Consider the following 15,593-nt stretch of genomic DNA (forward strand, 5'->3'; position numbering starts at 1 on the left):
AACTTCACAGTCAGAAAGTCTGCCTAATCCCACCGGGATTATAGAAAAGTATCTATGAAACCTAGTTGCAAATGTAACTATGTGAATCCCTACTGATCGCCAGAGGGTGGCGCTGAAAACACAAATAGAAGAGTGTTATATTGCTGTACGTTTACACAAACATAATAAATAATTTTTTATCCCAGTTAAATACATTTTGAAATACAAAAGTGCAAAGTTCATTTCTGAACTTCACTTCAAGTTAAGTTTTTTTTGAGCCTTACTGTGGATTTAAAAACCTATATATTTGTATCAACAAATAATCGGTTATTGTCGACAAAAGCAGGCCAAATATCGAACATCAGGTCCTGCCTTAAAAAAAAACAAAAAACATATTGACCATACCTACAATATACACAGTGATTCTTTTGTTGTTGTTTTGTGGTGATGTATCAGTCAGGAGGCATAACAGTGAAATGGAACCATAATAGAAGCATGCGTCAGGTGTTTTGTAGAAATCCAGCTCCATCAGGAAGTTAAAGGCCATCTAATAAAACAGACATGCTAATTGTTGTAGAGAACAAAGAACGTGCGAGAAATGTACCATATGCTAATGTGACTTATACCCTTTTTTCCTGCTTTGAGCTGGCGCCAAAGGCCATTAACACATTAGAAAAAGAGAAAATCCCCTTTAGCTCCTCAGTTCCTTTCTTTCCATTCTTTTAGCTCCTCGCTCATTTTGAAATTAATCTGTGGAAGATTTGCCATTAACAAAGACTATTCAGTGTGCCTGATGGCTGGAGTTTGGTGGTGGTGATGGGGGAGAGCGGAGGGATCAGAAGGTTCAGCAGGAAAAAGAGAAAAAGGGAAGAATAGAGAAGAGCAGTGGTGTTATTGTGCGTATTGTACTGTGCTCATGCTGACGGACGGAAGCACTTACTCACCTCTATCTTTTTGTTTTGTCCTCCGTCACCCTACACGACCCTTCATTCAGTTCATATCCGACAGTAGATAGGAACCAATATATGTCAATGAGCAAGAATCCTCCACATATTTTCAGTAGAATAGAGTACAGAGCAATAGGTGAGACAAAACGCATTTCCCACAAGACGAGACATGAGATTGGGTCTACGAGAAGGAAACAAAGCACGATTTTTACATAATTTATGCAAAATGGTAGTTTTGGTCTTTTTTTTTTTTGCTGTCATTGTAGCACTGCTTTTTAAAACTGTGGCTTCTCAAGAGATGTAACAGACCCTTTAACCATTTTTTTTTTTTTTTTGTCTGTGCCAAATGTAAACACAAGGGGGGTCACACAAGATCTTGCCCTATACCTATTAAATAAGCATAATTAGAGGTAGTTGTACTTTTATTCCTGTATTTTAGCACTAGAGATCAACCAATATGTGCTTGTTTCATGGCTGATGCTGATACGGATTGTTTAGGATCCAAAACCAATAACCAATAAACTCTGCTGATATTTTTGAGGCAATTTCTAGAGCTGATGTTGATCATTTTCCCCAAATAGTGTAATTTAAATTTACAACAAACTCACCCCCAAAAACAAAATATCGACCTCTGCTGAAGATTTAAAGCTAGTAACTGATACACCAAAAAGTACAAATATCGTCTCATATATCAGTGTCTATCTCTAGTTGAGTGCCTTCATTGTGTGCTAACTAAAGGTGAAATTTGTATGTTTTATAATTGTACGCCTTTATATTTTAGCCCTATCGTCCCAACCAGCTCCAGTATTTGTTTTGGGTACTCAGCCCATTGTGAGTGAATAAGTTCCCCATCATAGCATGTGCCAAATAGTGTAGTTTAGGCAATGTTCAAATGACACATAGGCCACTTGATATAACCTTGCTTTCTTGCCTCTGATCAAATGCCGTCTCAACTCGATTAATTCATGTTCTAATTGATCTAATTCCTTCCACAAACAGCATCATGGTTGCTCACTGCTGACTTTCCCAGTGCCACATCCTCCATCTCTTGTGACATTCCAGGAAATGTCACTTCCCTCTTCATCTTGTTGGAATTACAGGAAGCGCTTTGAGTCCCATTCATCCACGCCTCAGCTTTATTCTTCCTCTTTACCCTTCAAAGAACTCCGTCGCTTCTTCTTCATCCTCAAATCTTCCTGTTCCCAATTACTGGCACAAGCCTAATCAGCTGTCACCTCTTATTTCTCAGTTATACTTGAATTTCCGCTATTCACTGTTCCTTTTTCCCCAACTCATTTTACTTTGATGTCATCTCTTTACATTTATTACAACTGCCAAATATAAAACTACATGTAAAGCTGTAATATCAGTCCCATGTCTTTGTTCAAACACTGTTAGATCTAATAAAAAGTGATAGAAAAGATGATGATTCTTCTTCAGGGATTCAAGACTGAATCTCACAGCTAATAGCCCTGTACTCAATGTGTGCAGCTGTACTAGGGTTGTCAAAAATATGGATACCTAGATATGTATTGACATAAAAACAATTATTAAAAGCAGAACACATCTAAACAAGAATCAATAATGGTACTAAAAATACACTATATAATAGTAATACACAATATAGGACAACCAGTATAGCGAGACTGACAACACAAAACTGAACACAAAGAAAAGCATAAGAACTCAAGTTGTAGAGCACAAAATTGTCCCCTAATCGCATGGAGGAGCACACATCATCTGCTAGCCCTTCGCCTCCTTCCTCTCTCTCACACAGGCAGCTGACCTCTTCAGAACACACTTTGAGTCATGGAAGGATCACCTCCGGGGTTTGTATACAAACAAGAGGCACTGCTCAAGATTTCAGGAAAGGATCCAGATGGCAAAGCTTTAAGGAAAAGTGATGATAATAAAACTCATTTGATTTTGAACACTAGCAGCAACACGCAAATATTCTAATCTTGTAAATTACTTTTAAATTAGTATTATAAAAAAAACAAAAAAACAACAACAAAAAACAAAACAATAACTGTTCTGAAGATGGCTTGCAGCTAGCAGCTAAAACATGTCAACAAGGTAAATGCATCTCCTACTGTATTGTCTTATTCCAAACCTATTATTATATTGTTTTCTTTCTTGGAGACATCAATAGCTCCAGTGCTGCGTTCCCATCAACCTCGGTGGTCGGAAACTCGGATCTTGGAAACTTGGATCTTAGAATGACGTAATCTCCAAGTTAAATATCATATGTGCATTCCATTTGTCAAGTTGGAAAAACAGTGATCAGTGTATTACATCAAAGTCTCAATCAAGTAATAAAAACTACAAAAGTGCAAATATCAGCCAAAATGCAGATCCAATTAAGTTCATTTAATAACCAGAACATTGTTACAACATCAACAGTAAAGCAACGTTTGAGAGTGAATTTCTGCTTCTGTTGACATTAGCTCGGTGTTGATGTTAGCAACATTAGAATAATAGAGCATGACAGCACATTTGTAACTGCAGAGGCTCAACGGCTGCGCAAGGAGCAGGTTCACAGAAGCAAGTGGACAAGAGGGAGCAACTAAAGGGAAAATAGCACAAGTGCAATCAACATTGTAACTGTTTCTTTATTTCCAAACACAGAGCGCAGCCATGTTGGATTTTCTAACTCAGTCTCTGAAATGTTCTCGGACTCTGTAAAAGTCAGAACTTCGATCTCCGAGGACGACTGAACTGACTAAAGGTTGAAACCACACATGTAATTGGCTCGCTTATATCCATCAATACAGCATTTCTAGTCCAGTTGACAGGAAAGTGTTTAGAAATCACTCATTATGAAAAATCCCAGTGGTTCTGACTTTGTATATTTCTTATCTCTATCCAAGAAAGCCAACATTGTAAGTGTTTGGTCCAGGAGTTTGTGGACATTGTATAGCTTATAGTGCTTCCATTTAGTGCACATATGTAGCCACGCGCACAGCTGTAATTACAAGCCCCCTTCAGCGTTAGCGCGTCCAGTCTTATACTCCACTGGTCATTCTACTCACGACATCCCTCCAGCCGCTTGCTATTAGAACTAGGAATGTGCTGTGCCCAAGATAAGCCTGCATCTCCATACGCGGGAGGTGGCAGGTGGACGCAGAAATAAAAAATGGAAAAGAGAATCACGTGTTGAGAAAAAAAAAGGACCGGCCGGTGTGTAAAACAAGCTCTCCCTTTCCAACAATTACCTCAAGCCCCGCACCGCTCCTATCTCCAACTCCAGCAAACTCTCGGGCTGCAATTTACCGCTTGCACTGCACTGATAATGCTGTCTCCAGGGTACGGAAGGAAAGAGTGATGGGCTGGGAATGAAAGGGGGAGAAGGCAGAATGGGAGAAGAGCTAGGTGAAGAAAATTGTAAAAAGAAGGGAGAGATAGACGGAGAAAAAAGCAAAAGTATTACCATAGAAATTACAAATGCAATCCCCGAGAGCCAATTTACGCTTGTGTCAAACGCGCAGACGTGTGATTTAGGCTGGGGAAACTAAATCACCTCTTGACCCGATACGTTTGGGAGACGGGCAAATTAATGTGCTTTTGTGCCAGTTTATCGGCGAAAATCGATGCAGGCCAAAGTGCAGGGAACAAAAGTTGAAAGGCTGTATAGGAGAAGGCTCACACAACAGCTCCGCCAAGAGGTCAGCGGTAGGTGCTACATCATTTTGAGTAAAGGTACAAAACTGTGGGTTAAAAACTGCAAACATTTTCGTAAATCAGACATTTAGACATCAGACATTAAAAAGCAGTTGAAAGATCAGAAGCTACTATGAAAAAATAATAATAATTTGCTCCCAAACTCAATAATTAGAATAAATAACATTTAAGTAAAACTGGGAAACTTTAGATGCTTTTCTTCAATTTTTGCCATCATGTTATGTTGAAATGTGGCCACTAGGGGGAGTTCAAAGACCATAGATATGCCTAACTGGACTGTGGGATTGCAGAGGCAAACGCTACATAAATAATTGACACTGTACATCTCCTGACCTTAGATATTCATAGGTTTCATCTTCCTGCTATATGCAACATTTTGAGGACATTTCCCATTCAATTTCCATTTTATAATTCTGAATCCCATGGATAAGAAGAAAAAACATAAAAGGTTAAAATAAACCTATAAGATTGCTTCAGTAAGATATAGTGTAGACAACAATTCAATACTGATTAAAATATACACACTTAAACAGTATAACAGCTAGTACCAAAACCCAAAAGCCCATTGGTCCTATTTTTGAAACACACTGTGACCACATTAATAGTTGCACCTGCTGTATATCTTCAAATAAACAAATGAGTTACAGTTAAGTGCCTCAGTTTGACGCCAAATAAATGTTTGCGTGTGTGGAGGTGAGTATTTTTCACATTGTGGGGACTAAAACCTGCGTGTGTTTATATATATATATATATATATATATATATATATATATATATATATATATATATATATATATATATATATATATCATGCATAATACTGCCCTTATGAAGACAAAAATTATGTCTCCATAACGTAAATCCTTCATTACTAGATCAACAATATGATTTCAAGTTTAGACACAGGTTAAAATATGTTAAGATTAGGTAAATAGTGACAATGGTTATGGTAAGAATCCACCTCCAGAAAACGAATGCAAGTCAATGCAATGTCCCTACAAAGCCTGGAATCCCAATGTGAGTGTGTGTGCGTACCAGCGCTTTGGCCTTCTCCGCTTCCCTCCTCGTCTCTAGTTTCTCTTTGCTCCGGGCTTTGGCGAGCTCATCTATCACTGCCTCTTTCTGTGCTACTTTGGACAGTTCGTCTTTCAGGAATTGTTGCTGCTCCTCAAACCTGAAAGATAGACCGACCACCCAGGCCATCAATAAAACGACACACACTGCATGTTGTTCCCCTGGTGAGCCACAAGATGGTGCTATACTATCACTTTTAAAGTTGGAGTGGAAGTGTGGCAGATAAATGCTCTGTGTAAACTTAAAATAATGTCCTAAAAGGTGACCTATGTAACTTTTCTGGAGAAGGGTCAGCCACCTGCTTGTCTCCATGGGATGTTATTGCTTTACCTGAAAATGTCACAGTATGGCAGGAAATGGAAAGAAAAGTTGAAGACTACACTAAAGAACATTCCTTCTGAACTAACATCTCCATGGAGACAAGTGGTGGTGGACTAAACTTACATAATGCACCTTTAATAACTATTTTTTTAGTAAATATTTTGTAGTATAGCAAGTTAACAATATTATTATTCAGAATCAAAATACACTCACCTTCTCTGCTCCTCCTGTTTGTAAGATTGGGAACTGTCTGGAAGAGTCTGCTTTGTTTGGGAATCTACACTTGGAGTTCTTGATGCATCTATAAGCAAAAATCCCATCTTTAATAATTCAGTAATATTACATAAAGCCCTTTTTATTGTAATATTCTTTATTCAGATTATGCCAGTAATAATAATGCCATGCATGTGCTTTTCAGGCTTGTCAAAGTCCTCAAAGTCTTTTTAAACAAATCTCCTGTCTTATTCCATATAAAAACTTCTAACTCTGTAGTTTACATTTGTATTAGTTAGTTCTTTCTCAGTCTTTTCTCAGTTCTGGTAGAGTTTAAAGTATGAATTTTGAACAGAATCATAATGCATGTCAGAAATATTGTAATGTGAAATATTCCCCAAATCTTTCAGCCCTGCTATGAAGTATGCTGTTGTGTTTTAGCGCCCCCTACAGCAGTTACAGATATCAGCATCTTCTCTGTACTTCTCTTAACAATGAGTATGTTTTATCTAGTGCAATAATACAAAACGTGTTGCCAACTTTATGCTTTTCTGTGTGTGTGGAAAAACATAGTTTGTGCCATATGTAACCTGGATCTTTCTGAGGAGTTGTTGCAGTTTTCTCAGGAGCAATGTTGGCTACTCCTTTCATCCTCTGAAGAACATCGTCCGACAGCTGCAGAAAAAATAACACACTGTTATTAAACAGACATTTAATCCAGGGCATTGTTAACTACATGATTAGAAAAGCACAGGAAGAGCTGGTTCATTTGACACACAAAGGGTTAAATCTTTCCCAACCCTAAAACCAAAATAAGCACTACTAGAGGATGATTCACTCTTTCTGTGAATCAAGACTTATGAACGTGTAGAGGGGACTGACCATTTAAAATGTTAACTTTCCTATTCCTATTTTGCATATTTCCTATGTTTTGATTCTCATTACAAACACATTCAGTGCTTGATTGCCTTGTAACATTTGAGTTGTGTATCATAAGTATAATGACAGAAAACTGTATTTGGATAGTAGCTACAGGAATTTGCAGCCAAAGCATAGACATAATATTCACACACTTTATAATTAGTCTGTCAACATCTTCAAAGGTCAAATTGATCTGTTCCACTTTGTGATATCATGTAGTGGTAGACTTCAAGTTAACTTCCTTTTACATTTTGTTCAAAAGACACTGGCAAGTCAAGGGCTGAAATTATCCAAATTATTCTAGCAAAGATGTATGGATTTTAAAAACACAGTGGAGCACTTCCTGTATTACCACGTAACATGTCTATTTTCTATTTGAGAGAAGAAGTCACCTTAAATATGCAGAATTTGTGTGTTAAACATGTGTGAATGGAACAAAACACAACTCCGGGTATGTTCATGATGAAGAAACAGGATTATAACGTAGATCATTAAAAAAATTAATACAAGCCCTTTAAGACAAGCATGATCCAGCTCTAGTAACAGCCTCAACAAGTGTATAATGACAGTGGATTGTATTTGAATAGTTAGTGGAATTTGCAGGCAAAGCACAGACGTATAATTAAAGAATATCTATGCTGCATGTGTGCAGGAGTAGACCAAACTCCATGTATAAATGCATGCACAACGACGCACTGCAAAATGTACACTAATATCATGTACTAAACTCGTAATAAAAATGAGCACGATATAAACGTAGATTAAAAGGGGCAATTACAAATAAAACTGATATTTTATAAACCCTAATAAATAGATAAATCGAAAAGCTATCCACTGTTCAATGTCGAAATGCTAAATGCTAGTTAGCTATGGAAACACTAGCAAAGCCGCCGGTGTACGTGCTTTACGGTCACATGAAGCCAACACGTTACGCCGAATTATTACATTTACACTAGAAATATGGATGGTATGTTTGCCAGTTGTAAAATGTGGTTAGAATTATTATTTTAGCTCATATTATTTCTGTTGTCAAATTTGAACCGAGTTTGGCGTGGGGAAACCGACACCCATGAAGTTGTATGTCAAACTGTCACAGCCCCTGCCTCCCTTTAGCTCCTCCTCACATGCTACATACATGGCAGTGCAGTGTATAGATGCTGCCCTCATCATATAGACGAGGCTCAAGGGAGAAGATGCATCTGACAGCTCTGTTACCTTCCAGATCTAAATAAAAGCATCAAGGCTAATCAAAACCAAGGCTAAATTAGCATTACCTTGACTCCGCGCAGGATTCTCACTCTGTCTTCGTCGTCTACACCAAAAGACACCTTTCTGGTCCTGCTCTCTCCAGAACCCATGATTAAAAGTAAGGTTTGTGAATGTGAATTAAACAGTAGCCTTAAAATGCTGGGAGAATCCTGCTTTTGCCCTGTCCAATGACATTAGTGACAGATGGGATGGGGGTTGCCAGATCCCGTTTAGTTTATCCTCCTCGTTCTATTGTAACTTTGTGGTTGCCAGATATGTAGTTCATTTGTATTAGCCATGTGTACTAGTTTGTTTAGCTATCATGATATGTTTTTTTGTTTGCTTGTTTTTTCTAGTGCAACAATACAAAAATGTGGTGCTAAGCCTTTTTCCCCTGTCTATTGGTTTGTCTAGTGATCTGGAATTTTCTGAAGAGTCGTTGAGGTCACTCAGGTCAGTACAGTTTTCTCAGGAGCAATGGTAGCTGCTCCCTTACTCCAGCTGCCAGGAAAAATCCAGACTCATCGCTGTACCAGTGGCGGATATGGGTCTGTATAACAAATACAAAGAGATATCCTTCTGGATTTCCAGGCAATTACTCCAATTCATGTAGCAGTTTATTTTACTTTTTACTTTCATTTTGTTATTATTTTGTATAAATAAAATAATAGCCCACACAATCATGGTGGTTTCAGATGAATGTTTATTAACATCTATCAGATCAAATAGTCATAGGTCATGAGCTTGATTATGACACAAAACATCCTTCAACAGCTGAGATGTAAGATATGACCTGTACATCGCAGTGTCCACAAAATCCCCTCATTTAACAATTATTTTAAGAATTAGGCATGTCTTTGTTTCTCAAATGTGGCCCCAATAAAATACTGTATTTCTTTATAAAGCAATGTGATAACATATTGGGCCTATAGACCTAGGTGAATAATCAAATTATAGTAAATATACACACTCCTTTTATTTCTGTCTTTATTCAGATATTTCTTAAAATTCAAAATTAGATAGCTTTGTTTGGGGCAATTGCATTGGGTAAAGACTTCACTGAAAATAGCCTACACACCAGATACACTGCTTAGAAATATGATTATGATTGAAACACAAGCAATCAAGTTAGGAATAATCTGAATAATCTGAAAGTATGTGGTCATAGCGCTGCCGCTGTCTCATCACTGTACCTGGTGGATTCCACCTAAGTCTCAAAGATACTGGAATTGGCTCAGTGACTTTAAACCACAGAAAAAAGGGAATATGAATGACACAAACATATTTATTCCAAAACTAGTATTACAAAAGGTACAAATACACTCATCTTAACACTATATACTGACTTTATCGATAACATTGTTCACATTCCACTGTACAGTGTTATCCAGGACTCAGGTGTGTTGGAGTGAATACTGAACGCGGGGTACAGCGGCTCTCTGAACACTGCCCTGAATGTGTGTAGGTGCTCCCGTCGCCCTTTGGTGCTGTGGAAAGCCAAAGTCCCGCCCTCGTAGTCTAGTGCTATCTCGATCCTCACTGGATGATTGGTCATTTCCCCCAACGCGACGTTACAGGACGACTGGCACACTGTTAGTTTACCATTCTTCCACTGCAGCCTCCAGGACACCGAGTTGTGCCCTAGCCGGCTGTGGTCACCTCGTCTGGGGATACTTTTGTAACACACCCCGAGGGACCACATGCTATTGGCCCCTACTTCCACTACCCAGACGTGCTCTCCGCTGGATATACTTTGCCGGCACAAGATCTGAGGGGCTGTGGTGAAGCGTTCAGGGTGGTCCGCGTACTGTTGTTTGGTGGAGCTGAATTTGACAGTGCGAAGGTCATTGGAGACGATGAGGCTGGGGTGAGCGGTGACCAGGTTAAAGGTGAGATCCAGAGGGTTGAGCAGAATGTGGAGGGAGTCCAGGAGACGGGTCATCTCTGAGCGAAAATCCTGGGTTTTGAGGCCGGCCTGCAGGCGCCTGGTGTTGAGAGGAACCTTTGAAGGGAGCTTGGAGGGAAGGGAGGTGGTAATGACGGCCCGTAGCTTTGGTTCTATCTGCACAAACCTGAACAAATACAGAGGGAAGAAAAAGAGTTTGGTAAATATTTATAGTTGGTATTAGGGCTGAATTGCAATTTTGCTGGCAGATATTGCAATTTCCATTTCATCCATGATTTAAAATTTTTCTTTCAAATTAAGTTTCAGTGCACATAAACATTTGCAAACATCACAGAAACATCATACCAATGTCCTGCATGGATGATTTGACGCCGGACCGTGAAGCCCAGTTTAGGGTCCAGCATCAAATTGTCTGCCTCATGATGCAGAGAGTCTGCATTGACATGAACCCCCTATGCAGACAGTCTGTGTCAACCGACAGTCCGAAATTTTCTAACTATGCATCAAAACGATGCAGACAGCAGGGGAAAGCGACGCAGACAATAAGGGCTGTGACTGGTTCTCTGGACACAGCTCAGTAGAATATGTGCGTTCTTTCTATGACAGAGAATGTGGTGGTGAGATGGTGAGTCTGTGCTTCTATCGTGTTGGAGATGATTTATATTAAACTTTACACGAATGCCAGGTTTAAAGCCTTGCCTCCTCGCATTGTGGCAGTGAATTACTTTGTAGTGCATAGACCTCGATACAGACCCATCAATCCATAAATTGGGCTTTAGGAGCACTGCAAAAAAACAAGACTTTTACGCTCCCAAAACCGTGCTGTCTGAGATTACAATTTTCTGTCCAAAATGGAAGATCATTCAGCCTTAGTTGGTATAAAAGGTTTTAAAGATAGTCATCTCAACAATGCCTTTGCCACAATGCTATTCAGAGTGCTACACATATGAATCTGTTATGAGCCAGGTTACCTCTGACAACCATTAGCACTCATGCACACACCACTTTCATACTAGGCAATGTGGGTGAAGTGTTTTGCACACTGAGGATTGCACTAGAGCCACTGCCATCTCACTTTGGCACCTGGTATTCCCAGTCACAATGCACGCCCTTGCAGTGATCTGATAAGATTAGGTATTGACTTGCAGGTATGACCATGATATATTTCATCTCTAGTGGTGGGCCATCTCTGCTGACCTAAAAAATGATCTGAATCACAGACTGATGTTAATTACTTTATTATTAAATAATTACATATGGTCTGTCCACTTCCTTTCATAGCTTTTCCAGTGGTTGTGTTGTGTGTTCCACACATGTATTTTCATATTAAAGCGTTTGACCAATCACCAATCACAATTCAGCCATCACTTGTTACCAGTCAGAGTCAAAGTCAAAGAAGTGTGCCTGGGGCCTTCACAGTCCATTGTGCAGGCCATCGAACACAAAATAAATGTCCATGAAACTGTTGCTTCAACCAATCATATTTGGACAGTCAGAGAGCGAACCAGCCAAAGCAGCAAACTGCATTATGTAGCTGAACCAGGACTAAACCAGGTCTAAACCAGCCTACACCAGGTCTAAACCTGGTCTAAATCAGGACTAAACCAGGACTAATCTTGGACTTGAGAGAGAGCAAGAGAGCGAGAAAGAGAAACAACACAGCAGGGTGTCCACAAAGCGCAATCGGGCGACAGCTGCACTGAACCCCATGCAGCCCAGTACACTGCGGAGCCGCCCCGTGCGCCGCAGAGCCCAGGCCCTGGTGCAGTCAGGCGCATGGACACACTTTCGGGTCCATCCCAACAAACAGTCCTGGTTTAGTTCTAGTTTAGTCCTGGTTTAGCACCACAGCATTCCTTTCTTCTTCTCCATGCACCGCCCACCCCCTTCTCCTCACTTCTCCATGCACAGAATCTCCACGGCTCTTTATACTGTGTTTCTGTATAATAAGATGGCTTTTATAACCATAAAATAGTTACTGAGGAGTTGATTGTTTCAGAAGGAACACTACTGAAGGCCTAGATGTGAAATGCATGGTCTGGAAAGCATTTTCAATCTAAAGGTACTGTCTGTTGGGCAAGAATTTAAATTGCCTTATTTGCATTACTTAACAGTGTACCATGGACAGGTTTCATGTTTTTGTGACAAATATTTTTGTAAAATACTGTAGTTATAACAGTGGTAATAATGACTTGTGGCTGATGTACCTCTGGATGAAGTTGCAGCTGTCGGTCTCATTGAGGGCCTCGGTGGTGTTCTTTTGGGCCTCTATGAGCTGCTGCTGCTGCTCCTCCAGTGCACTCATACCCATTTGCCAGCTCCGCCTACGCTGACACCTCTCATCTTCCAGAAGGACACACAGGCGCTCCCGGTACCTGAACGTATCACATAACAAAAACATTTTATTTATTTTGATCAGTTTTTCTTCCTGACAAAGTTTAAGCAGTTGTTGAAGTATTTCCAGTACATGATTTACCAAGTAAAATCTTGCAAAACCTGTTGAAGAAAGGAGAGCATTATGGGGCATGTAAACTATGTGGTAGTTTAAGTTGTTTCAGTGTTGAAGAGGAGAGGCATGACGCTGGAGGAGAAATTTATTTACATTACAGTACAAGGCCCAGCACCCGGGACATGAACACTCAAGACAGTGTGATAGTGATGTCTAGCCCAGTTTAATGCAGTCCAGTCTGGATATGTTTCCATTGTAGGGAATATTATACCTCTGATGACGCAGACTGAGACAACAAGGTGGCAGTAAATACCCTGAGTACAGCACAGAAATGGAATTTCTTTAACAGGCTATAGTCAGCTGAAACATGTCTGCTGGGGAAAGCACAAGAAATGTTGTTTCTGCTATGACTGTCTGGGGCTTTGCTTCTTTGGGCACTGAAATAAATAAAAGAAATCCTTCCAAATTATGTTAAATGTTCACAGTCACTTAGTTTGAGTCTGTACTCAGAAGCTGCACAGTTTCACTGAACTTTTTAATGTTAATGTTAGTAATGGAGTTGTGCAAAATGTATTTGCTGACTTGTTTAATTTCTGTTGCAAAATTATGATATGAATGTAACCCAAAATCAGTAGTTGCCTAGTCATCATGAACAGACTGGAAAGTTCTTTAGATCAAAAGCAGTACTGTTGGAGGTTTCAGATTTCCCATACTATCCTACCTGTCCACCAGCCCAGCCATACTCTCCATAATGGTCATGGCCTTGTTGATAAGTTTTTCCCCAATGGCTTCAGACGTGCCCTGGTCCTCTGTTGTTTTCTGTAGAAGTCCTTCAGTCAGTTTCAGCCTGCAGGCAACCACCTATGACACATGGTATTTAGGAAGACATGGTATGGCGGAAAACCCAGAACATACAGTACTATTGTAAAGAATCGTAAGTCATGTGACTTTCTGGATTTCTGTCTTGTTCCTGTTAGGCAGCATTTTGAGGATTAATTTTCATGAACACACACCCTAGCTATTTTTAAATCTGAAAACAATTATTAATAATTTATGTTTTGTTGCTTTTGTCTATGTTAAGGCTTTTGTTTCATAATAGCCTGGTTACAATAGCTTAGAAATGTAAGATTTGCATGATTATGTCTGAGATGATAATAACATGCCATTAGTGAAGATAGAATCAGAAATCTTGTGTAACTGACTTGAAGCTCAATAAAAGTTATATGACTGCATAACAGAAAAAAAAATACTTTCAATTGATAACTAGTACCAGATATGCAGTATACCCATTCATGTATTACACTGGACTTCAAATCAGACGAATAATGTTGTTTTTAAAATATCTGATCAGAAACATTAAGTTAATGAGTTAAAAAATGTTTAATAAAAGTTTTTTCTTATGTAGGCTGCACTGAAACAGAGTAGAAGATCACCACATGTAGTTCAGTAAAAATGACTTTAAGCAAAGACACATTAAACCTAATATATTGTAATGGCCCATGATATTATTATTACTTTTGGCACCACGATATCACGATATTTCAATTATTGTTACATCCCTACTCTTTATACACATGCATTTTGCTATTGTTAGTTTGTCATACCTGTTTTCAATCACTTGTACTTCTTAGCAGTTGCTCAATACAAATTTTTATGAATTAATAAACAAACAAATAAATAAATAACCTTGCTGCGACTCTCCAGTGCCCTCCTCATCTCCTCCTCGGCCACAGTGAAGGTGAGCACGTCATGGTTTTGGTGGTGCCCCTGAACGATGCAGATGGAGCAGAGCACGGACATGTCGTTGGAGCAGAAGTACTCGAGGGGCCGCTGGTGAGTGGAGCAGTTTTTAGATCCAGGGCTCTGAACATTGTCTACCAGAGTGTGCATTCTGAACTGCTCCTTCTCATTGTGCTTCTGAAGATGTCTGGAGCATAGAGACACCTCACACTTCAGGCAGGTCTTCACAGCTGGCGTGGGTTCATCTATGCACTGGTCGCAGGGCGTGCTTAAGGTCAGGGTTGCCACGGACATGCTTGGGGGGTCGTCCTGTAGCAAGTTGCTCGCCCGGTAACTGTCAATGATGCATCTGAGCTTGAAGTTGCTCTGTAGAGACTCGTGACCTTGGTAGATCACTCTGCACTCGGGGCATTTGGAGACAGACGAGGGAGAGTTGTCAGATTGGACATTCTGGTTGATGCAGGTCCGACAGTAGTTGTGTCCACAGGGCAGGCTCACAGGGTCAGAGTACAGTTGGAGGCATATGGGGCAGGTCAGCTCAAAGGCCAGCTGTTCCTCTGGATTGGACACAGACATTGTAGAAAGTCCTCTCTCGTGGCAATCTTTTATGGTGTTTTTTAAAAAAATCATCAAATTCCTTTTCAGTCTTGATACTGAGACGCAGAAACTCCAACAGTGACGGCGAAAAATGTGACAATGAACAAGGAAGTAGCTTTAATACAGAGGAGGAGTGTCCAAAAGCACATGCAGGGTAGCATTCCATTCCAGGAGGCCCGGTGTGATTTTCTGCTAAGAAGTTAACTGTCATGAGGGTTAGTGTTGATAGTGCAAATAGGCCACACAAAACTTGGTGAAAAAGTGTCAGAGCATGTACGTTTTAAGACACCATGGTCCCATTTGTTTGAAAGGACAAAAGACACAGGTCAACCAAAACAACTTTTTTTGTTTCAAACTTAAACATATTTTTTTCTGCTTTTTAGGAAATGTGTTCATTCACCTCAGGGCATGGTTTATGTTGTTACTAATACTATATAACAGATGATTTTCAGAACAGGTTTGTTCAGCTCATACAGTATTAACATGTTTGCTTTGTTTTTGAATCTTTGCTAAAACT

The 15,593-nt window shown here is 39.7% G+C and overlaps 2 protein-coding genes across 2 annotated transcripts in view; both read right to left on the bottom strand.

Annotated features, from left to right (window-relative positions):
• Positions 1-8,607, bottom strand: part of chchd6a (coiled-coil-helix-coiled-coil-helix domain containing 6a) — a 70,606-nt gene extending 61,999 nt beyond the window's left edge. The window contains exons 1-4 of the mRNA XM_020922441.2: positions 8,411-8,607; positions 6,806-6,890; positions 6,216-6,303; positions 5,643-5,781 (exon numbers count right to left, since the gene is read on the bottom strand). Of these exons, the coding sequence (XP_020778100.1) occupies positions 5,643-5,781; positions 6,216-6,303; positions 6,806-6,890; positions 8,411-8,494 (396 nt within the window). The 5' untranslated portion in view covers positions 8,495-8,607. The remainder of the gene's footprint in view (positions 1-5,642; positions 5,782-6,215; positions 6,304-6,805; positions 6,891-8,410) is intronic.
• A 468-nt stretch (positions 8,608-9,075) lies between these two features.
• On the bottom strand, positions 9,076-15,164 carry LOC110157976 (E3 ubiquitin/ISG15 ligase TRIM25-like). Its single transcript, XM_020922387.2, has 4 exons — positions 14,426-15,164; positions 13,461-13,600; positions 12,498-12,665; positions 9,076-10,456 (listed from the first exon to the last, which is right to left on the bottom strand). The coding sequence occupies exons 1-4, from the start codon at positions 15,107-15,109 to the stop codon at positions 9,748-9,750; spliced, it is 1,701 nt and encodes a 566-aa protein (XP_020778046.2). The 5' UTR covers positions 15,110-15,164; the 3' UTR covers positions 9,076-9,747.
• Between the last annotated feature and the right edge of the window lie 429 nt (positions 15,165-15,593).

Source organism: Boleophthalmus pectinirostris, unplaced genomic scaffold (genome assembly GCF_026225935.1).
Source record: "Boleophthalmus pectinirostris isolate CB_2022bp ecotype Guang Dong unplaced genomic scaffold, ASM2622593v1 HiC_scaffold_8, whole genome shotgun sequence".
NCBI classification, from domain to species: Eukaryota; Metazoa; Chordata; class Actinopteri; order Gobiiformes; family Gobiidae; genus Boleophthalmus; species Boleophthalmus pectinirostris.

Coding starts and splice junctions, on each gene's coding strand:
- LOC110157976 (XM_020922387.2), bottom strand. CDS start 15,109: ATGATTTTTTTAAAAAACACCATAAAAGATTGCCACGAGAGAGGACTT. Junction 13,601..14,425: donor CACTGGAGAGTCGCAGCAAG/GTTATTTATTTA, acceptor CATGTGTCATAG/GTGGTTGCCTGCAGGCTGAA. Junction 10,457..12,497: donor AGCTGCAACTTCATCCAGAG/GTACATCAGCCA, acceptor GTATTTGTTCAG/GTTTGTGCAGATAGAACCAA.